The sequence below is a fragment of the Ailuropoda melanoleuca genome, chromosome 5 (assembly GCF_002007445.2).
Source record: "Ailuropoda melanoleuca isolate Jingjing chromosome 5, ASM200744v2, whole genome shotgun sequence".
NCBI lineage: Eukaryota > Metazoa > Chordata > Mammalia > Carnivora > Ursidae > Ailuropoda > Ailuropoda melanoleuca.
Genome location: NC_048222.1, coordinates 22,573,592 through 22,597,836, shown reverse-complemented (window position 1 = coordinate 22,597,836; position 24,245 = coordinate 22,573,592). Strand labels below are relative to the sequence as shown.

The window sequence follows — 24,245 nt, the reverse complement described above, 5'->3', positions numbered from 1 at the left end:
GGTGACATCCAGTTAGACAAAGTGAAGCCGATGTCTCATTTGCAGGATTTCTCAGAGCCTTGACTCTGTTAACATGCGTCATGAATTCTGAAGAGGGGGGATCTGCATGTGGCCCTTCCCAAATTTATTTGACCGTGGAAACTTCTTCCCCTTTAGAGGGTATATTTTTGGATTGCAGAATATGAGAGATGTTGCCATGTATATTATGTGTGCCCTTCATGACCTACTGTCTGATCACAATGCAAATTACAACACGTGACAATTCTGAGATTTTTAAGGCCAGAGTCAAACAATCCTGTCGGCCCTGGCAATCCACATGAGGGGGCGTGGGGTACTAGACATGTGAATCCAAGGACACTGAAAGTAAGCCTGGGCATTAAGGAGGGCACGTGATGGTGAGCGCTGGGTGTTGTATGCAGCTGATGAATCAAGGAACTCTACCTCTGAAACTAATGATACACTATATGTTAATTAATTGAATTTGAATAAAAAATTAGAAGAAAAAAGAAAGTAAGCATAGGGATTTTTTCTCTACTTTCGGTCAGAGAAAATAAAAATGGTAACTATTTTCCTCTGTCTTTGCAAGAGATTATAAGAGCTAATTGGTAACAGATGGACAAACATTAAATACTCCAAGGAAATGATATGCAAAAGGTCAAGCACAACAAAGGCAATCAGCTGTGCACAATCCAGCCTCCTTGAAAAGCAAGGTGGCTGCCCTGCTTGGCCCTGCTTCTCCCGCCCATCATCAGCCCAGTCCGGCCGCCCCTGCGCGCTCTCTAGGAAACTGCAGACCCTCTCTCTTTCTTTAAAAAGTAGTCTGTAGACCCTGGAGAAGCAAAGTTTCAGTTGGGCAAGATGAAGAAGTTCTGGAGAAGCATGGCGGTGACGACTGCACAATAATGAGAACAACGCCACCAAACTATGTACTTAAAAATCGTTAAAATGGTCAATTTTATTTTATGTATATCTTACCACAATTTAAAAAGCGTGTTATTTGGGGTTTGTTGTTGTTGTTGTTTTTAATGTATCTTTAAATCTTAGCTTGAACCGTTCAATTGTATTCCAGTTCTACTGATGACAAACCCAAGATGTGGAACGGGGGGAAATGGGCTCGGCAGGGTTCCATGTCACTTAAACACAGACGGCATTATCACTTGGAAGAGAACCCCAAATTAAGACGTTAGCAGAAAGTACTGGTGCAACCACTTCCTGTGTATTCTCAGTCCTATGGATTATAATCTCAAGAAAATCTGCAAGGTCCAGACACCTGTGCACGGCCTCCTCTCACCACCGGAGTGACTACACCTCGCAGCGAGATAGCCTTTCTCCTCAAACTTGCCCGTGAGTGGAAGAGTGGAAAGGAAAATCCCTCTCCAAAAAAGGAAGAGTGACCGTAAATTCCTATGTCCTACCCTCACGTGTGCCCCTCAACCTTTGCCTTCAACCTCACACAACCTCACAGGTTACCCCAAGCTCTTGGGTCCCGCCCTCGCCTAAGCAGGTTTTGCTTCTCCTTTCCAATCTCTGTCTCACAGCCAGCAGCCAGTCCAGGCCCACTTGGGGCTCATCCGCGAGTACTGAAGGACTCTATTACTCACCTACTGAGTGCCACACCTCAGGGAAATAACAGGGCAGAAAGCACCGTCCCTGCTCTCAAGGGTTTAGAGTCTAAAAGTGGAAAATGGCCAGCAGTAGAAATGACAACTCTGAGAAATGAAAGGCCATGATGGCAGATGTCCCACAGGTGCTGGGACAGCACATCAGAGGGGCTAAGTTTCCATTTTCCATCACGACTTCCTTGTGTGACCTGGTCAGGCGTGGGGCTCTGGGTGTGAGAGAGCTGCATTGGGAGAGGGTGGAAGTGTGGGGCCGGAAGGAGAGCCACGCCGGGGCCAGACATGGAGGCAGAGACGGAGAGGTCGAGAGCAAGGGGGTAGGTCCCACACGGGGCCTTTCGCACCATGTTACAGATTTTAAAAGGAATTAGAAAGTTGACTGAAAGCAAACCTTCTTTTAGCTTTTGCTTGATGATGCTGTTGTTAGAAACACTCTGATGAAGGATCTCAGCCTTTCCGAGGAAGACAACCAAATCCCTGTGCCTGGCTCTTCAGGGGATGCGTCGGGGTAGGAAATCCTTTCACACCAGCCTACCTGTGGGTGGGCCTGAGGGTTGATCAGTCATTGATTAACAGCTTTAAAGACGTGGATGAGCCCGAAAAGGAGGAGGATTAACCCCATCAGTCATTTATTCCGCGGTGTGAACTGCTTTCATGTCTTAGCTGAGATAGCTGCACAGATGTTTCTGAGAGTAGGAACAGAGAGGGACATTGAAAGGACCAGAACGTTTAAGGAGTACCTAGGAAATGGACCTAAATGAGGAGCCGTTGACTAGCCTGGAACGAGGGGGCGCTAAAGGAAGAGCGCTTCTCCAAGTGAGAGCGGGAAGTGGCCCCATGTATCCGTGACTTGGCTGGCAGGCACAAGCCAAGAAAGCTGTCATTTGCCAGGGCTGATCTCAATGACGTCCGGTGACCTTCCTTACTTCTGGTTTTAAAGGTCTAAAGGTAATGGCTGGGACAGTGCCGCGAGCTGCACGACACACCAGCAGAGCTGCCTGCAGGACCGCCCTGCCAGCTGCAGTGGGAGCTCCTCGCAGGGCAGGACTCCAAGCACACAATCTGCTGGGAGGGAGCTTGCGGTCGGTCATTTCATGTGACGCCCACAAGCCCTGCACGGGGTGTCGTCCCCACCTTGGCAGTTAGGTTCCTAGAGCCTAAGGAGCCCCCAGTGTTTCACAGAGGGAAGAGGTAGCACCGGGATTTAGACCCGGGTCTTCTGCACTGAGCCCCACGCTGGCTTCCCCCCATCCCCCGATGCCCCAGTCTCTGCTGCACGTACTGAACTCCTCACAGCCACTGTGTTGGAGGGGGAGCTGGCTGCGAGCCCGTGAAAAAAGCCCCTGTTTAAACTCATTTTTTAAAAATGTGTTTTTTCAAATCATGGGCCTGCTTTTACAAAACCTAAAGGGACCAAGCTTCTTTGCTCCTGTGCAAAAATGCCGTTCAAAGCACTAACTACCCAAGCGGAGGGAGAACCTTCTGCTTGGTCTCAGTCGCTTCAACTGTGCCAGTAGCGGAACATGCTGCGGGTCTCCAATCTCCAAACTGTTTTTCACTAAATGTGCATCACTGGTTGCTGAACCTGCTTTTAAAACAACGCAGTTCATCGTGGGATGACACGTATGCACAAGCACAAACATGCTTCTTGACAAAATGCTGACTGATTCGCAAACACGGAGAAATGCAAAGACCCTGTGAAAAACACCACATCCTCCTATGTTTAAAAATGGTGGGAAACGTCTGCCTCTACCGCAGGGCTTCCTTTAAGGTTTCCTGACAGGAGGTGACAGATTGGGAGGGCTGACTCTCCTCTCATTCCCTCAGCCCTGTTGAGAAATAACCCTGCTAACTTCCTCTTTAATCCAATGAGGGAACAAACAGGATTCTGTAGGGCAGGCTCCATCAGCAAAGAATTCCCCTTGGCCCGGGCCCCTACAAACTGGGGCTTTGGCGCCGTGTGCATTCAGCCGTGGGCTGGGTGACAGGTGCACCCTGTGTTTTCCTTGGGGTTTGTTCCGAAGGTTCTTTAACCCTTGAGCTATCTGCCCTCATAAGGCTTACCTAGGTCATTGTCTTCTCCTCCTTCTTTTTTTTAAAATTTATTTGAGGGAGAGCATAAGTGGGGTCGCGGGCAGGGGAGGGCAGAGGGAGAAGCAGCATCCCCGCTGAGCAGGGAGCCTGACACGGGGCTCCATCCCATGACCCCGAGGCCACAACCCGAGATGAAGGCAGACGCCTAACTGACTGAGCTACCCAGGAGCCCTACCTAGGTCTTCTTAAAGAGAGGAAGAAGGAGGTTCTCAGCTCGGCCCCACCAGCAGGGGGTAGCTACAGAATAGGCGGGAAGTCCTGGCTGCTCACAGGGGCTGCGGGTCACCGGAGATAGGATGAAACTACAGCTGACTGTTTTTTTTTTCAAAGATTTCATTTATTTATTTGACAGAGAGAGAGAGACAGCCAGTGAGAGAGGGAACACAAGCAGGGGGAGTGGGAGAGGGAAAAGCAGGCTCCCAGCCGAGGAGCCCGATGTGGGGCTCGATCCCAGGCCCCCGAGATCATGCCCTGAGCTGAAGGCAGACGCTTAATGACTGAGCCACCCAGGTGCCCGAAAACTACAGTTGATTTTTGAACAAGGCAGGGGTTAAGGGTGCTGACCCCCACCCCCATGCAGTCAAAAATCCACATCTAACTTCGGTAGGGAAACGGTATCAAGATTCCCACCCCATAGAGATGGTAGCCCCCCTCCCCACAGGCACCCTGTCACTCCAGCTTCTACCCTTAAAAAGAAAAGACAAAGAAGGAAACTTGCCTAGATTATAAACAAGTCAAGATTCCTCACCAGCTGCTCTGATTCTGTCAATCAACTTTTAAACGTTAGAGCTAAAAGGGGGTAAGGACCAGAAAAGACGTGCAAAATGCAGATTATAATGTTCACGGCTGTCCATGTGGCATAGCCACATAAAGGGAAACAACGCACGGGTCCATCAACAGGTGACGAGAGCAACAAAACGTGGTACGCACACGCAGAGGGACACCGCGCGGCAATGCAAGGGCGCGACTGCGGGTTTACGCCGGAACCCGGCGAGTCCCGAAGCCGGCGCCGGGGGACGGGCCGCCACGAGCCTGCGCTGTGTGATTCCACGTCCGTGACGTTCTGCACCAGGCAGAGCTGAGCTGCGGTGCTGGAAACGAAAACGGCAGCTGCCTATGGGGGCGCGCTGGCTGGACGGGCGGATCCGGGGTGAAGGCACCATTCTGGATCTTCATTTACATGGTGGCTACTGGGTGGAACAGGAGCTGAAACCCACTAAACCATACACTCAAAATCCGTGCCTTTCACCAACATGTTAATTATACCTCCATTTTTAAAAACCTGAGAAATGGTTTTAAATGGGTCCCCAAAGACGAGACAGAAATAGCCAACTTATTGGGGCTTCGCGGCTCCTTCCCCTGCTGGTTCTGGGGAGGCAGGCAGCAAAGGGGAAGGGGCTACACAGGGCGCCAACCATTCGCTGACTATCTCAGAGAGCTGGATACACCGCAAGGAGGGAAGGCATCCATGTGGAATTGCCCTTCTGCCTAAGCAGATCTCGAGGCCAAGCGCTTGGAACAGAGAACGAACAGCTCACACAGTTGCTGTTTCAAGGCCTGAGTTGCTTAACAAACGTGGTTATGGGTTGTCCATCAGTTCGAAACAAGAGCGTTATTGTAACTGTAGCGAAGGCAAGCAAAACAGGAGCGGGCTTACAAAGTCCTCCCTTGAAACACGGGGCTAGCAGTACCCTCCGAGGGAGCCCCGGGGGTGCCCGCCTGCAGAAGCCCCTGCTCACACAGGTAGTGGTATCCCAGCAGGAACTGGAACGCAGACATTCCGGGCCCCAAATACCGCCCCACCACTTTGCCCAGCTGGGTCCGTGTAGCCATGTTCTCCTAGCCTCTCTGAACTCCAAGTTCCTTCTGAGTAAGCAGGAGCCAGGCCCACTTCTCAGGAGGCTGTTGTCACTACTCAGTGGTGACACGTGAGACACCGGGCTCAGTCCTGCCGCAGCCTCCAGTTCCTCTTCCTTCCCCTCCCCCCACCCCCATGACATGCCCCACGGGCCCTCCCACCCTATTCCCGGCCACCTCTTCTCTGTACCTGCCCCCTTCTGTCACCACCTGGATTCCCACAGTAGATAACATAGATGGAAAGCCCTCTTCTTGCAAAACTGATGTGAAAGACAAAATCACCATGTCCCAGTGATTCAAACCTTCCTCCTTCTACCTGAAAGGACTCTGTTGTAGGTTGAATTGTGTCCCCCTAGCACGTTCTGGTGAAGTCCTACCCCCTGGTGCCGCAGAACCTGACCTCATTTGGAGACAGGGTCTTCGCAGAGGTAATCAAGTTAAAAGGACATCATTAAAGTGGGCCCTAACCCAGTGTGACTGGGGTCCCTAGGAAAAGGGGCGATTTGGACACAGAGACAGAGATGTTGGGAGGATGACGTGAAGACAGGGAGACACGGGGAAAAGGCCACGTGCAGGTGGGAGATTGGAGCAAGGCATTTACGAGCCAAGGAACACCAAAGATTGTAGCAGCCCGCAGAAGCCAGGAGAGGCCTGGAACAGACTGTCCCCCAGCCCTTGGAAGGAACCCATCCCACCAGCGTCTTGATTTCAGACCCCCGGATGCTTCGTGCCCTCCCACCTGCCTTCGTCTGCTATGCCAGGGAGCGTGGTCTCTTTCCATTCTCCACATGCCCCGCTGGGGCCCCGCTCTCAGCAGCACAGGCACTTAGCATCCTCTCGTCTCCAGCGCACCCAGCTGTCTTCTGAAAAGGTGGCGCTCGGCGGATGGAGAGCGCGTAGATGCTGGAGCTGGGGTGACACACTGCAGGGTGCTGACCTCACCAGTTATAATAGCGTGTCCCTGGCCAACTTTCGTTGCATCTCTACCTCTGTTTCCTCACCTGGCAGATGCTGGTAACGGGGCTGCTTCACTGGCTGATTGCAAGGGTGACACACACTGCCTGCTCGAAGGATCCAGTACACGGCGGGGATACGAAGGGCACCAGGAAGGTCATGCTGCTGTGACCTGGCTCAAAATCCTTCATGCCCTCCGTCACCTGCTGAAGTCCAGCCTCCTCGGCAGAGAGCAACGGGCTGTGCCGCTCATTTACAATGCTTTTTCTTGCCAGTGCCATTCTTTGCAGAACCCAGCTGTGCAGGCACCCTCCTCCCATATGCCTCAGCGTCAGGTAGCCCATCCCTAGTGCACACAGGGCATTCCCTGGTGAGTGGTGTTGGTCCAGGGGCAGGTATGCGATGAGGCAGGGTCGACGAGAGAGAAGGATTCACGTACCATGTTCAAGGATGGTACAAGTCACAAGGGGGAAGGGGACAGCAAATAACCAGGTGTCATGGGAAGCCACCTTGCCACTACAAGGGACCAGCATTTGTTATGGGCTGAATTGTATCCCCTCAAAATATATCTGTTGAAGTCCTAGCCCCCCGGTTCCTCAGAACGTGACTGTATTTGGAGAAAGCGTTTGGACAGAGGTTTAAGTTAAAAATGAGATCACTGGCCAGTGTCCTTAAAAGAAGAGATGAGGACACGGACACATGCAAAGGACAGACTGTGTGAAGACACAGAGAGAAGGCCATCTGCAAGCCAAACAGAGAGAGGCCTCAGAAGGAACTGACCTGCCAACACCTTGATCTTGGACTTCCAGCCTCCAGAACTGTGAAGAATAAATTGTCGTTTAAGGGGCACCTGGGTAGCGCAGTCATTAAGTGTCTGCCTTCGGCTCAGGGCGTGATCCCGGCGTTATGGGATTGAGCCCCACATCAGGCTCCTCCGCTGGAAGCCTGCTTCTTCCTCTCCCACTCCCCCTGTTTGTGTTCCCTATCTGGCTGGCTGTCTCTCTGTCAAATAAATAAATAAAATCTTAAAAAAAAAAAAATTCTGTCGTTTAAGCCCTTCAGGTTGTGGTGCAGACTAGTACTACCGCATTAGAATGAACCGAGGCTGAGGAAGGCCTAGAAGCATGCAGCGGAGCCTATCTCATCTCTGGACTTTCAGAAGTTCCATAGGCATTTCTGTATGTGTTTTTAAGCCTGTTTGATCGGAGGTTTTTTGCGATGTGCAGCAGACAGCACCCTAACGAACCCTCCAAGCTTTCAAATCCTTTCCAACGTTGTGCGTTCTCCCCTCCTAATGGAAAACAAGTGCTTCCGCCACTCCTTCCACAGGACTTACATTCTTACATTATTCCCCACTCATACCTGCTCTTCCTCTTTACCATTCTTTAGCTCCCTGCTTCCCTCTGTGCAGAATGCTCCCTTTCTGCCCGTCTCTTTTTTTATGTTTTATTTTTTATTTTATTTTTATTTATTTATTTGACAGAGAGAGAGAGAGACAGCCAGCGAGAGAGGGAACATGAGCAGGGGGAGTGGGAGAGGAAGAAGCAGGCTCCCAGCAGAGCAGGGAGCCCGATGCGGGGCTCGATCTCAGGACCCTGGGATCACGCCCTGAGCCGAAGGCAGACGCTTAATGACTGAGCTACCCAGGCGCCCCCCCTTTCTGCCCGTCTCTGCCCCGAGGACCACCATTCTTCGAGGCACACCTCATGGGCTCCTTCTCCCCTGCAGCTGCAGCACAGTGCCTGAATACGACACACTACTCTGGACTTTCCCTGTGTGGAATCTTCCCTGCATACGCTTTTAACTACGTGAGATTAGACCACTATATTTACTGGATAGATTCAAACAGATCACTAAAGAAAGACTGCTGTGTGTCACTGCCTTCCCAGACTAAAGGAGAAAATGCCTTCTGCAGACTTAAAAACCTATTTTCAGTATGATAAACTAGGAGTCTGCAAATTCCTTGGTAACCTTCTGCCTGTTCAAGGTCATTTCAGTTTTCCCCAAAATTGCTTTTGGAGATGAGATTCATAATCGAGGTCACAGTTTTCCTTTTCACCATCCCTCCTGTTAGTCACTTATCTGAGACTCTGTTGAAAAAGAACTAGAATTATAAATGGGGAAGAATCCGACGGCAGATGAGAAATTAATTAAAGAGAGAAACCATTGCTTATACTTAAACCGCAATTCAATTCCATTCAAATGCGTTATCAGCAGATACACAAAACCAAAAATAAAACAAAAACAAAACCCCAAACACCCTCATAGCCTAGACGATACCCATATTTGAAAAGCTGCTTCTTGTGGGACTTCCCAGAGAAATCTCCCAATAAAACTTCTCTTGAAATAATAAAAACCCTATCTTGGAACACAGAAGATTTGATGACTCACCAAGCAATATGGCTCTAGGAACAAGGAGGCCCCTATGAAGACACACCACCTTGCTGCAATTCACCACCTCTCCCTGGACGACCTCTAGTTGAAGTGTCTTTACTTACTGCTTGGAAGTTCCTTCTGAGTGCCAGATCAGACCCTCTGCCCAGCTCAGCTGTCTGACCGTCTGTGGCCCTTAATGGTTCTTTATCAGGGATCCCAAGAATATCAAGAACGAACTCCCAAAACATACTACAAATGAGTGGGACACAGACGATGCTATGAACATCTAAGGGAGGAAAGATCTCGCTGGGGAGGGTGCTGAGGCTGCCTGAAGTCAGGACCTCCCTGAGGCGGGGAGGCTGGCTCGGGTTCATGAAGGGGGCTCCCCAGCAGCCCCAGCCAGCACCACACACGCTTACTTTCACAGCATCTGGCCCTCGGCACCGGCAGTGTCACGCTAGGACCACTTTAGGTTCCCTGCCTGTGCCCAAGGGAGAGGTCAACCCCGATCTGTTACTCAGTGAACGTAAACAGTGCTTATGTTTGATTCTGGACTCTTCTAGTGCTTGGTGTCTGTGTCCCCCAGGGGGCTTCTTATTTCCTGCTGCTGAAGACATGATCAAACCACCTTAATGGGAATTAATTATGGAAAAGGCTAGTCTGAATTGGAGACATTTTGAAAATAAATACCTTTTACTTCCAAATAAATGTTTCCTTTTCAAGTAATGAACCATTCTTCCAAGCAGAGGTTCAAAGGACTTACTTTAATGAGTGACCGGGTCATTAGCAACATTCATTTGTCATAACTGTGCTAAGGCAGTGTTTCATAATGTGCTTCCCTAGGTCGGCTAAACGTGCCGGCTGACCCTCAGTTTACACCGTTTATGCACTTAGCAAACCCCTTCTTCACGGAGGGCAAAGGGGTCCTGGCTGCACTATGATAATTCCTGGTGTGATGACTCGCCCTTCTAGAGCCCCTGAGCCCGCGTACCAACGCTCCCCTTGTGGGTTACAGGGAAGCCAAGGTCTCACCCGGGCTGACCCCGGCCATCTGTTGGGTGTGGTCAGAAGACACAATGAACTTCTGTACTAGCCCAGGCCAGGATTTCTCGGACTGGGCACGCTCAACTGGATCCTTCTTTGCTGCGGGGCACCCGTGCATTGTGCAATATTTAACAGCATCCCTAGTCTCTACCCACCGGATGCCAGGAGCATCCCCTTTCTCGGCTGTGACGACCACAAATGTTTCCAGACATCACCCAGCGTCCCCTGGGGGGAAATTATACCACCCAGAAATCATCCAGTGAGATTTTTTAAACAACTGATGCCTGGGTCCCAAGTTCTAAAAGCTCCCAGATGACTAAGAACTCCAGCCACCACCACTGCAAGCCTAGTTTCAGACCAGTTCAATATGTCACTTTCATGAGAAGAAAAGGCTCTGGATGTAAAGTTCTAAAAAACGGTGACTTGAAGTAAACACACAACCCATTCCAGAGCCCAGTAGGAATTTATGTTTGATTAGCTGCTATTTCTTAGTTTTCAATAAACTCATTGGAATTTGAGTTGACCTATGTACCACCTGTCCTCTTCCTCTTCTTGTCATCCTAGAACTAAATCACCTTACCTTGTCCAGGTGAGAGTCACAGCCCCTTTACTATCTCTTCACCTTTGCCATTCAAGAAATGTTAATTGAGCACTTACTAGATCCAGGTGCTGAGGATACAGATCTGGGCCAGGAAAGCACGGGCGGAGGATGGGGGAGCCAGGAAAGGCTTAAAGAAGGTGATGGGATGATGGGGGAGGGCAGGTGGATTCTGGGCGGAAGGAGCACCATTTGCAAAGGTCAAGTGTTGTTTGAGAAACTGGGAGCTGGAGCACACCTTGCGTGGCCATGATGGGGCCTGTGCAGGAGAAGCATGCAGGGTACAGACAGACCATCAGGGACCCTGAAAACCAGCCAACCAGACCCAACTTCATCCTGAAAGTCATGGATCTGAAGCAGGGAAGTAAAAAAAAGCTTCTCATCATCAATTTAGGACCAAAAACATTGGGATTTGAGACAAGGGGGGTGGATAAGATCAGGGGCCAGATGAGAAGTCGGTCTAGCGGGTAACCAAACACACAGAGCTAGGGCTCTGAGGAGACATCCGAGTTACCGATAAAGGTGTGCAGCTGCCCTACTCAGCGTGTGTGCCAGAACTAGGGTATTATGGGCTGTATGACGTCCCCTCACCCCCCCAAACAGAAACACACACAGAAAACCCCAAACCTTCAAATGTTGAGTCCTGACTCTTCGTACCTCAGAATGTGACTGTATTTGGAGATGGGGCCTTTACAAAGGTAATTAAAATAAGGTCACTGGGATGGGCCTTAATCCAACAGGTCTGGTGTCCTTGTAAAAAGAGACTAGAACACAGACGCACACAGAGGGAAGCCCTGTGAGGACCCAGGGAGAAGAAGGCAAGCACAAGCCGAGGAGAGAAGCTTCCGAAAGAACCAGCCCTGCTGACACCTGATCTCAGACATCCAGCCTTTAGACCCGAGAGGAGGTGAATGTCTGTTAGCCCCCCACCCCACCCCATCTGTGTTGCTTGTTATGCAGCCTGAGCTGACTGAGACTCCGGGGAACCATCTGAAGGGAGCAGGTGGTGGAAAGGATTCCCGAAGGAGAAGAGCAACCAGCTGAACAGAAGAAAAATCTGGAAAAGCCGCCCACCCCCCACTCCCCGTCCCAAGGAGAGAGTGTCAAGGACTGAGAAGTCACTGCCAGCGCCACACAGAGGCTGACTGAGATCGCTGAAGCAGTCCCGGGATCTGGCATCAGGCAAGCTGCCACCATCTGTGGCACAGAGACCACAAGGCCCAGCAGGCCAGGCAGGGACGCAGGGTGAAGCCGGTGCTTCCCAAGAGCACAGACACACAGGGTGAGGGCCACTGCCCCTGGGGCACTGATGCGCTTGTGACGGGGGCTTGGTGAGGGTTCTCACAGAGGCCCACGCCAACACACGTGCTCCAGGCACAGCCCATGGCAGCTGGACAGAAGCCAGGAGGCCTGCCATAGGGGCCCTGAGGACACAGTGCCACATGGACCCAGCCTGGGCCCGGGGGGTACTTGTGCCCTGGGTCTCTACTCTCGTTTCTCCGTCATAAACCTCAGATAACACATTATCGACTGGGGAAAACCCAACCGATCCCCAAGGACGGCCTTTGGGGGCCTGTGCAGTGGGGCCCCAAGTTCTGCTGCAGGTGTCCCCCTGCGTGCCCTGCACTAGGCCCTTCCCAGCCTTTGTCAGCTCCTCCACAGACGCCCTTTCTATTTCAAGACCCCAGCCCTCCTTCAGGGCCCAGCTCAAGCCCGCAGCACCCGGCTCCCCCTGCCAATGGTGGGAACTCCCAGGGCGAGACGTACCTCACCAGCTTTCCTGGGTGTGCCCACTTCTGCACCCCACACCCTAGCTCCCGCCCTCATGCGCTCATCTCAGCTGGTCCCACACTGGGCCTAGGATCCTCCATTTACCAACTGTCTTGGCTACACCACGAGCTCCTTCTTCAGGGCAGAGACCATCTCCTACCCACCTGTGTCACCCACCCAAGGCAGAGCAGAAGTCCTGCCCACAGAGCAGATATTCTGACAGAAGGACCAGGGCCAGGTGCCACAAAAGTGGCTGCAGAAATCACCTCTAACGGGGGAGGGGAGGGATGAAGGGGTTCCATGTAACGGTCTTCAAAAAGGAGAACAACACCTGGGTCCACAGCATTATTTCCAACAGCCAAAAGGTGGAAGTAACCCAAGGGCCCACCAGTGGATGAATGGATAAACAAAATGCTGTCTAGACATAGCATGGAATATTGAGTCTTAAAAAAGAAGGAAATTCTGACACATGCTACAATGTGGATGCACCCTGAGAACATTCCACTAAGTAAAATAGAGCCAGTCACAAAAGAACGAGTACTGGAACGGTCCCACTGATGTGAGGTCGCTGGAGTAGTCGGATTCGGAGACAGAAAGTGGAATGGCGGTTGCCACGGGCAAGGGCAGGGGGAGGGGGTGGGCACTTAGCGGTGAATGGGGACAGAGTTTGAGTTTGGAAAGATGACAAAGTCCTGGAGATGGACGGTGGGGACGGCTGCACAGCGCTGTGACGGTACTTAATCCCACTCAACTGGCACTTAAACATGGTTAAAACGGTACATTTTATGTTATGTGTATTTTACCACAATTAAAAAAAAACTTTTTAAAAAGTAGGACAAAAACTTTGTGTTCACTGCAAGCGCTCATGTATATTCATTGGAGAACAGTGGCGTTCCTCAGTATGTAACAATCAAGGGTGCCCAATTTGTAAAGCATCTTTTAAACACAGAGAAAAAGCAGCTTTTAATCTAATCTGGGAGGAAACACTCTGTTGTGCAAATTACGATGCTGAGTGCACAGCCCATCCATAATTTAATATGACCACTGGAACGCCAGTGGCTGTTTTATACCAGTATCATCCCCTTTGCACTTCTTCTTTAAATGATACTAAGAAATAAAGTGTGTCTGTTAGCTGGCAGAATTAGAGGAAGGACTGACCCTCCTCTCCACTTAAAAAAAAAAAATGGCCGATAAACACTTAACTCGCATTCCTATGACTTAACATTCTTTACCACACATTCCTATGACTCAGCTGTTTGGTTCACTGCTCAGATAAGTAAACCAACTGTCTCACTTCTGGGGCAGTGTTTTCAAATGTAAGGCGGCTCCGTCCGTGGCTCCTTCTTGCTGCTGCATACTTTGAGCAAACTAAACATTCAAAACAAAATTGGCTAGGGCTTTGTGAAGCTGTTCCCTGGGGAAATGGACCCACGAAAAGGATGTTTCACTTTGACTACAAGAAATCCAGAAAAAGATACAAAGCACAACCAAGGAATAGAGAAGCAGAAAAGACACTGAAAAATCAGGAAGAAAGACTTGCAAGGGCTCAGGGAGCCTTGCTCAGCTTTGTAGCAGTGACAGCTGGCTTTGTGAAAGACGGCAGGCTGGAGCCCACCAGAAGCCCCGCTGCTCAGAAGGGCCCGCATTTGGCTTAAAGCTAGGCTGTCTCTGTCTTGATCTTAATCATTTTCGAACAAGGGGCTCTGCATTTTCATTTTGCACTGGGCCCCGCAAATGACGTAGCTGGTCCTGACCAGCATAAAGTTTTGGAAAAACAGACACACACCCTGCGTGGGGCCGGGGTGGGGGGTCACAATTTGTAAAACTGTTTCAGAGACTGCCCAAGGGCTTGTTCCAAGCTCTCTCTCTGATCTGGAGCTAGTAACTGAGACCATGTATCCCTGTTTCTAGAAAAGAAGCCTCAGGGAGAGTGTCTCTGCCAGTTCTATACTAAGCTTAAGGGGCCAGGTAAATAAATCCTGAGTGTTTAGGAAGAAAAAGAATACTTTGTTTAAAGTATGTAATGGTTCAATTATCAATATTTAATTATTCTCGATTAATTGCCAAAAAGATTGACCTCTAATCCCTTCCACCCCAATGAAGAATGGCTACTACCACCCTGGGCCACATGGTCTGCAGGAGACCCCCAGTGCTGGGTAACTGCATCCCCTACTATGAACCCTGCCTGGGCATCAGATTTGCACCCAGGAACCTGGAATGGACAGAGGAATGCAGGCCTCCATGCTGACTGGTGCCTGACGAGGTAAGCAAAAGCATGGACAAAGTCAGTCTGTAGTTGGAACAAAACCGACTTCTGGAGAAAGGGCTGAGAGCACATGTGGCTTCTGACAGGAGGGCAGTGGCAGCAGGGCTCCTGATTCAACCCCCTCACACACAATTTTCTGCTTTCAGATCCCACCCTAGGTTCCCGGAGTCATTCCTGCATCTTTCCCATACATTGCTTTCCTATTTTGTCAATGTCATGTGAAATTTGTTTTCATTACTTGCAACCAAGAGTCATACAAGAGGTATTATGGAATATAATCCTATGCAAATGGAATGGCGTGGTGAGCCCTTGGGCGGTATTCTATTTCAGCAGTGATTTATTTTAGGGGAAATCCACGTCAATCAGTCAATAACCATTGCCCCTCTTTCCTAGAAATAGAGGCCTTGTCATTCTCTAGGTCACTAGTTTGGAGGAACATCTGCCCACACATAATGGCCAGCACTGAAAGCCTTGAGCAAAGGAAAGGACAAGCCCCAAGTCACAGGTGATCAAAGTCTGAAGGCTACTGAGGCCAGTCACGGCCCTCCCATGGCAAGTCAGCAACGACAGCACTCCGGGTGGGTGGGGCAGCCCTAGGGGGGTGCCTGGCCCTCTGTCCTGTTTACACCTGCCCCCGAGGTAAGCTCTCTGACCCCTGCCATTGAGGTCCAAAGTTACCACCAACTCCTCTAAAATTCCACAGTTTCTGTGATCTACTGTCACCAGCACGGCAAGCCCAACACGTGTAGTTGGTTCTCTATCCCGTAATGGCATGAACTCAAGTGTCTGAGCCAAGACCTCTGAGGGGGTGTGAAGCCCCTGGCAGAGCCCTGCTCTCCTGTTCCTCGAGATCGGCCAGAAAAGCCTTTTCCTTTTCAGATCCTTTGGAGCCCTGTGACCAGTGACCTGAAAACGAACAAAGCCATTACATAGTCTGTTCCTCAGACTAGAGGTCCGTTCTGGTCAGACTCTTTAGGCCACCCTGGATTCCCGCGTCCCGTAGGAAGGGCACACCTACCCCGCGCCCCCCCCCCCCGTGATGGGTTTCTGGATGGAGAGGAAGGAATAAATCACTCTCCCAGGTGTGCCCTATGGGCTCCTCCCCACTGAAGTATTTCTCAGATGACTCATTCGGCTGGTCCTCACCCCACACACAGGAGGGAGAAAGGGATCTGAGATCCCCAGGTTCCTCGGGTTTGCTTGGTGCCGGGGGCGGGGGGCGGTGGGCTCTCCCCAGCTGTTCTCATTCTAACCTCATGGTCAGGGAGCCATGACCCACTTTCCTGATGAGCTTCTTGCCGCTCCCAAAGATAACGCTGAGGGCGCTGTACCTGTGACTGTCCCGGCTCTTGGTAATACCTGCTGGTCCCAAGCAGCCGTCAGGACGTGAACCCACTCCCGCCACACGAAGAAGCCCTTCTTCCTCTTTTCACGGTTTCAGATTCCGGTGAGCTCAGCCAGCCACAGTGAAGACTTGGTGGGTAAAAGGCGAGTCAGACACAGCTCCAGCGGGGAGAGGACCAGGTGCCACCCTGAACACCACACGGCTGGTGTTAGGACAGAGGGACCCAGTCAAGGGCGGAGAGCAGAGCGAGGATGAGCAGGGCTGAAGGAGGAACAGGGACCCACGGGCTGAAGGAAGGAGGAAAGGGCGTCCCAGATGAGTGGGCTGACGAGGCGGAAGGAGCGGAGGTCAGCGCAATCTGCCCAGACAGGAGGTCTGCACAAGCCCACCGACACAAGGGGACAGCAAAACCAACCCCACCCCAGCGTGCAGCTCCTACCGGCTGTGACCTTCCTCCTCAGGCGGCCACAGGACCACCACCCCGACAGCCCAGAGGAAAGGAACAAGCCCAAGAAAACAAGCCCACCAGCGCTTGCTGGCCCCTCTCCCGGTGGGGGCCGCTCCTGGACAGAGGCAAGACGACCCTGCAGGGTGAGGGGAGCGGGATTCGAGCCCCTCCAGAGCTGGTGGCTCTGGATAAGTCAGAGCCACCCCCCATACTCACTCCAGCGTCAGTCTTCTCATCTGTAAACTGAGGACTTTGGACGAAGAGATCATATTATACGCTAGCCGTGCCCAGGACGATATTTTTTACCTATCCTGGGCATTTGGTAAAGGTAAAGCTGGTTGGATCAAAGTAAACTCTAGACTGATGGTCTCCCATGTCCGGGTCTTTCAGCTTTGTTCAAATTCAATTAGCACTCCCCCATTTTGAGCAGGAGGGCAGGAGAAAATGCTGGAACACTTCAATAGGCCAGGGCTGCTTCCTGCCCCAAGTCTGGCCTGGGCCTGCAGCTGTAAAGCGATTTCCCACAGCTGCTCCTCAGAACCTCTTCCTGGGCTGGCCGGCCTCCTTCCCAAAGCCCGCACCACCCGGTTTCCCCAAGACCCTCGGTCAGGCGACCTCGCCCCATCAAATGCTCTGCACCCTCCCCTCTGCCTCTCCACAGAGCCCCACTCCCCATCCTAGCTCCCCTTCTCTTGCTCTGCCTTGCCGCCCTCCATCCCAATTCATCCCCTCACCTGACTTGGTTCATCTCATGGCCGATGTTCTGAATGTGACTCATAGCCACCTCTTGCCACGTTCCCACCTTCACTGCCTCCTAGCAATTCTAAGCTCTCACATACCACAGGACCCTTGCAAATGCTGTTCTCTCTCCGCTCTCTCCTTTCTCGCCCACTCAGACCTAAGATCTCAACTCAGATGTCAGTTGCACTCAGAGACCAGTCAGTGTAGGCCAGGCTTTTTGTTCTTGTCTTTCATTTCCCTGTCTTTCCACACACTTAACTCTGCATGTAATTAAAGGATTATTATTAATTAGTTAAGGTGTGCCTCCCTCATTAGTCTATAAGATCTATGGGAGCAGAACTGCTTACAGCTGTCATTGTATCCCGGACACATAGCACAAAGCTCGGCCCAAAAGTGGGACTCATCTATGAAAGGAAGGAGGGAGAAAAGTTGAAAGAAAGAAAGAAAGAAAAGAAGGAGCAGCCTAGGGTCACACTTAGTGGCATAAGGATCGTTTAACACCTGGATCTCTGCAGAAAACATAAAACCCCAAGGCGTAGTGTTTGCCAATTCCATGGTGTAAATGCTCCCACCGTGGCTGACTAGAGGCCACTGAGACATTCCCGAGCGTGCAGCCAGCTAGAGAGGGCTACACTGGCTCAGCATCAGTAGAGGCCAAGCCAGGTCCCGCTCCCTGCTGGTTTGCAGTGATGCCAGGACTGACATTCAGAAAGCCCATCATGGTTTTAAATGACGTCAACTTTTGACCCAATCCTACTCTGGACTGAAGGCCAAAATGAATTGAGACCTGCAGAAAATGTTACCGACGAGAGAGAAAAAAAGAGGAAGAAAAAAAAAATAGGAGGAGGAGGAAAAGGAGGAGGAGGAGAAAGAGAAGAAGAAAGAAGTTTTGCAGCCAGCTCAGAACAAGAAGATGCAGGAAAGGTGAACCCCACGGCATGGGGCAGAGTGTTGGCTCCCAAAAGATGACAAGGGCTATTTAACAACCGTTTAGCTTCTGGTCTTCCCACTGGTGCCACTGCCAAATTCAGTTTTTAGGACATTGTTAGGAGCAAGTTGAAGCCTGCATGAAACGCTGGTTATATCCAGGGACCTCATATTTATTTCCCTTTCTAGCAATTTATCCTACTAGCTTAATCAAAGCAAAACGGATATCGGCAACACCAAATGACAGAGGTACCAAGGTCAAAAAAATATTAGAAGAAAGTATGGAGGTCTTTTTCTAATATTCTGGGATTATGGAAGCCCTAAATCTAATGCAAAACCCAGAAACCCTAACAGAAAAGATTAGTTTGAATCTATACAAACCAAAAGTGTCTACATAACAAATACCCTATAAATAAAAAGACAAACAGAGAGCCAGGGGGAAAACATTTACAAGACATCCAGAGAGTTAATTTACTTTCTGCTTGAAGTACTTCTACGGTAACTGTTGTATACTCCTCCCCCAAAACACACACATAGGCAAAGGACCGGAGGAGGGCTGTTCAAAGAAAAGGAAACAAATGGCTCAAAAAATTTCAGAGACATGTTTAACCTCCCTCATAACAAGAGGAATGCAAATTACAACAACAACCAAATACACATCACAGATCAAACTAGGAGACATTTCAAAGTGTGGTAAGTTCTTGGTCAGGGAGTGTATGGGGAACAGGACCCCCAGCATGACAGATGAAATGGAAATTGGTAAATTCTCTAGAGAGAGCACTTAACAACATCTATCAAAATAAAAATGTAGCCGACTTCGACCCTCCACTTTTAAGAATTTCATGCATGCCAGAATTTCATTACATACTATGTAACAGCAAAGTCTGGAAAAAAACCTCAGCGCCCCCTTAATAGGTGACTAATTAAGGTGTGGCTTGCTCATACAATGGAATACTATGCAGACATATTACAGATGCAAAATGAGGGCTTCTCTCACTAGTGACAGGCCCCATCCCCAATATTGGTGGGAACAGGCATAGAACAATGTATGTACTATGTCATTGTTTGTGAGAGACAAGTATATAAATGAAAATATACTTAGGCTATTTCTAGAAGGATACATAAGAAACTGGTAACCATGGTTGCTTCTGAAGAGGGAAACTGGAGGCAGAGATGGCAGGCAATGTTACTTTTACTGTCTGCTTTCTGTACCATGTGCATGCATTATCTATTAGTCAATTTCTAAAAATAGAAATGCATAAAGATGTTCACTGTTGTGTTGTATACACCAGACAAAATAAGCCAACCACCACTGGGATGACCTGACACTGGGTTATTTTTAAAATATTACTATTGCAATGAAATTGTAATTATTTTTAATCCTAATTAAATTGTACTGAATCACTTTAAATACTTCTACACTTGAGCCCCAGAAAAAGAATACAAATTACTTCCCGGGATATTTAAACAACTCTCAGATGTACTTACAGGATGAAAGCCAGCAATCTTTAAGAATTCATGGAGAACAGAAGAAGTGTCAGAAGACTGGGGACAAACATCCCAAACTTTATATACAGAAAAAGAATGGAGCTTAGAAAGTTTAGCAGCTGACATTGAGTTTTGGCAACATTCCAAGGACTATTCAAGGAAGTGGTGAGCATTGGAAACCAAGGAGGATTCACTCAGAACAATGCAGGATAACGATGCAAATTATTAAGAGGAATATTTTAAAGTCAGCAGTATTGTGTTTTTTTAACCTTGTGTATAATCTTTAACAATCTGAGCTGCCAGGGGAAGCTGGTGTTGGACAGGGAGCCGTGTCCGGCCTCAGTTCTCCCAGAGCTGACCTCTAAGTGACAATAGAACTTTGTTAGATTTGTTTCGGGAAGGCATGGTTGGGAGATAAAATGGGGAGCTAGGAATGTCACTGAGAAGCTGAACACAAGGCTCAAGGTACACAGCACTGGGTCCATCCAGATAGGAGTTAATTGAATATCCAAGATAATGCTCAGTGTTAAGACTGGCCTTGGATTATTCAACATTCTTTTTTTTTTTTTTTTTAAGATTTTATTTATTTATTCAACGGAGATAGAGACAGCCAGCGAGAGAGGGAACACAAGCAGGGGGAGTGGGAGAGGAAGAAGCAGGCTCATAGCAGAGGAGCCTGATGTGGGGCTCGATCCCAGAATGCCGGGATCACGCCCTGAGCCGAAGGCAGACGCTTAACTGCTGTGCCACCCAGGCGCCCCGGATTATTCAACATTCTTAATAAAAGGAAGTAACATAATAAAAGGAAACGTTTGGAAAACTTTAAAGGGTTGCACAAAAGAAAGGTGATATCGTTATTATTATTTTGAAGGCGTTGAAAATTTTGCAACAAATACCAAAGCCCAATAGAAGTAAACAGATCCTAACAGGAGCCCTCTAATAACCCAAAACTATTACAAAGAAACCTAAATTGTGTGCCATGTCACAGAAGTGTAGCCTGAGAAATCCGTGACAACGCAATCCCACAAAGATTTGGTGATCGTGGTCTTGAGATAGACGCTTGTCATGTTTACTGAAAGCCTTCAGGCATCAACGGCAGGCTTCGTGAGTGTCCATCCAGGGTCGCTTTTGATGAGGACGCACAGGGCCTGCCCGGCTGTGTTCTGAGTTTCATGCTTAAGAGACACACACACCAAGGGGAGCAATCAGTACGGCAAATTTTGTCATGTGTGGAACGGCTGAAGTAGCTGGCGATTTTCTAGCCAGGAAAGAAACCTGGGTATTCTCTGATATCTGAACACGTATTCTATAAAGGAAAAAGAATCCTTCAGAGGAGCAAGCCATACGAATAGGCATGAGATGGCCTGAGTGACATTCACCCCAAAACATGCTTGTCTGCAAGGAAGAGCAACTATGGAGTGAGCTGTCTAGCCAATGGGGCCCCCCTTTCCCATCCTGGAAGGGGCACCCACGTCAGCGATATTAATCAGGAGAGGAGAGAGGCTTGTCAGCCTGAAGATCCCTTTTAATTATAATAACCTGGGATTCTAACTGGCTTGACAGTTTCACGGGTGTAAGTGCTATTACAGCCTACATGTGACAGGCTGTGTACTACGTATAACATACATTAATAATGTATATTTAGAATATGATGTATTTGTAATATAATCTATATTCCTAATAAAATATGTACGTATAATATAATACAATAGAACATACTATATGCCTGGCAGTTTTTCTATATCCCCTCCCCACCTAACACTTAGGGATAGAATAGGACACTTACTAGAGGGAGACATAGGCCGAGGGAAACCTAATGACAGAGACATGGTGTGAGATTATTTTCAAGGGGCTAGATCATGGTATGGAGCAGGGAAAGAGGGTACAAAAGGCAACTTCTCAGACTGAACTTTCATCCACTGACAGAAGGTGACACCTTTCACTTCTGCTCTATAAAACAAAGCTGACAGGCACCTGACCCCTAGAATTGCACACCCATCACAGTGTACGTTCCATATCTGCACATGTGATACAGTAGCCGGTGGGCACAGCTAGCTGACGCTGAAAGTCGGCCTCAGTATATACCAAATGTGCTTCAAGAGCTCTTTAAGGCTTTTGTTATGGAATAGAACACTGTAAAAGGACAGGCCTTTATTTAGATCTTATTTGTGCCTGAAAATCAATATGTCCTTTCTAGTCTTTATCTTACAAGAAAATGTGTCTCTAACTATTGTCCCCAGGTCTTCAGCTCCCAGTCTTGCCTGTCAGCTACAGGTAACCATGACATAGCTCTGAAGCAGCCCCAAAGCATAGGGCACACATTACTGCCATCTTTGACCCTCCTGAGTGCTAATTTAGAAAAATTGGCCAGCTCTCCCCTGTGCCTTTAAAGCTGTTTTCAAGGACTATTTTAGTCCTCTCATCCCGCCATCCGGCAGAGTGTGAATAGCTGTTCCTGGGTCCCCACCACCAGGATAATGATGCTCTATCCCACCTCTTAACTTTCAAGTTCCCCTCCCCCCTGACCCTAGGACAGAGCACCGTCTAAACACAGTTGCTTTGATCTCTATTATTCCTCCTCTACTAAAAAAGGGTTTCAAGTATTTGAAAATGTCACCAAATCCTTACTTGCACAGACATACAAAGGGTGTTAAAATAGTCACTGTAGTCATTGTTCTGAATTTTTCCATGCTGGTAACAAAACACAAATGTTGCCCTGCACGGATGGGAAACAGAGTCACAGCAGCACATTTGGAAAGGAGAGGCGCTGGGGTTGGGGTTGGGGGGTGTCAAGGTGAATGAACCAAGCCTGAAGGATCTTCCCCATTAACAGCTGATCCTGTCAGTTCCCACAGGACAGATCCTTTCTTGCCAGGTTGGTACAAGATTAAAACAATGATTATGATGATGTAAGAGTTTCATCTTACACATCCATGAGCTACAACTGTTTACTAACACTCATTTGGGGAGGAAAAAGCACATGAACTCTGTCGCATTTCAGTCTCACTTTTAAACAAAGCATTTAAAACTCGTCCCAGAACTGCCCAGAAGGGGGGAGGGGTCTACACTTACTTTGAAATGCAAATTAGTTATTTAAAACACAGAAGGGACAAAAAACACAAATTGCTTAACGAACGTCTCTTGTATGTTAAGAAAAATTAGAAAATATAGATGTCATAGGGATCGATTTTTCTGACGTTGCCCAGTCTCCATTTTTCTGCTGGCCACACAGCTCCTCTCAAAAAACACTGCTGCTCCATTTCACACAATGCCATCCCCCTGCTGCAGGGGCTCCTCTGGACTCTGAGCAGGGCCTCTGCTCAGCTGAAGCTTCCCAGGGTCTCCCTGCTTCAGACAAAAGCAGCGGTGGTCCGGGGACACAAAACAAATTCCTAGTTTCCTTCCTATACTCTAGAGAGAGTACTTAAGTTCCGAGAAAACATTTGAGGGAACACCGGAGTGGCAAAATCTAAAGTCAAAAATACCAATCTTTGGAGAGGAATGAGAACAATGAGGAGAGAAAGGGAATTTGCAAAAGCTCTTTGCTTCTCTGGCTCTAACTTGGGTTCTTTAGTTGGCTTTAGTCTGTTTCCAAACCCAGCACGGGATGACTGACGTCTGCCAGAAAGAAGAACATCCTGGAATAGGACATTGGTCTCACGGATAGAGACTTCTTTGTGGGAGACCACTAGCCCCGCAGAAGACTAGAACCGAGATCCTACGTCCAGCCATCAAACCCTTCATGAGGCGAATCTTCAGAGCTGGCTGGCTGACAGGTCAGCGGCCTTACCTTTCTCGGGGGCCACCCCTGCCTGAATGAGGGTGACAGATGGGAAGGTAGGGGAAGGGAGCTCAAGTCATCTGGGGGGGAGGGGCTCTCTTTCCAAACGTGCACTCGGGCAGGAGTTTGGGTGCACACTAGGAAAGGCTATGGAGCCCCGTTAGGGTTGGGAGGCAGTTTCCCCGAGGAAGGCAGCGAAAAGCCCCCGCTTCACACCCAAGCAAATGCATCTCGTTTCGGGGACGGAGGATTAAGCCAATGCCAGATGCATGTACACACAGGCTAGCATCGCTTTAAGGGACCTCGGTCTGCTCGGAGGGAGAACGAGGGAAGGGTGGAGGAGATCCAGGAGCGGAAGACTCTGGAGAAGGACAAGGGGCCGGGGCGGTCGCAGCCCTTACCTTGCTGACCACGTTTTGGACGAGGCCTGTGCGGATGCCGTAGTCCCACGAGTGACAGTCGCAGTTGGAGGCGTTGTCCCCCTTGTCCGGAGGGGACGGCAGGGGTGGCGTGTCACCCCCGTCCGCGCCGCTGCCGTTGCTAAGGTTGCCCGCGGCCCCCCAGGAGGCAGTGGAGAAGGGGGTGGTTGGGGGGCTGGTCCAGTTGGCCACGTCGCCGGCGTCCCACCGGCCCGTGGCGGTAACCCCAGCCAGCTCCGCGCCTTTGCCGGCCCCGCGGCACCAGAAGTTCGGCTGGTCCAAGAGGAAAGAGTCCGAGAACTGGCTGAAGCCGATGAACAGCGCCGGGATCCAGGTGAGCAGCACGAGGGTCTTCTGGTAGCCCCCGCCCAGGCCCCCGAGGAAGGGCAGCACCGACCCGTCGTAGTCCAGCAACAGGAGGCTCGGGGCCGCCGCCGCCGAGCTGCAGCCCGGGTGCGGGCCGCCGCCGGCGGGATGCGGGGCGGGCAGCGGCTGGATCTCCCCGCCGCCGCCGCCGG

The 24,245-nt window shown here is 49.8% G+C and overlaps 1 protein-coding gene across 1 annotated transcript in view; it reads right to left on the bottom strand.

Moving 5' to 3' along the window:
• SLC22A23 (solute carrier family 22 member 23) overlaps nucleotides 1-24,243 on the bottom strand; it is a gene marked incomplete at its 5' end in the record, with an annotated part of 169,412 nt that extends 145,169 nt beyond the window's left edge. Inside the window, one exon of the mRNA XM_034660200.1 lies at nucleotides 23,710-24,243. Within this exon, the coding sequence (XP_034516091.1) occupies nucleotides 23,710-24,243 (534 nt within the window). The remainder of the gene's footprint in view (nucleotides 1-23,709) is intronic.
• Between the last annotated feature and the right edge of the window lie 2 nt (nucleotides 24,244-24,245).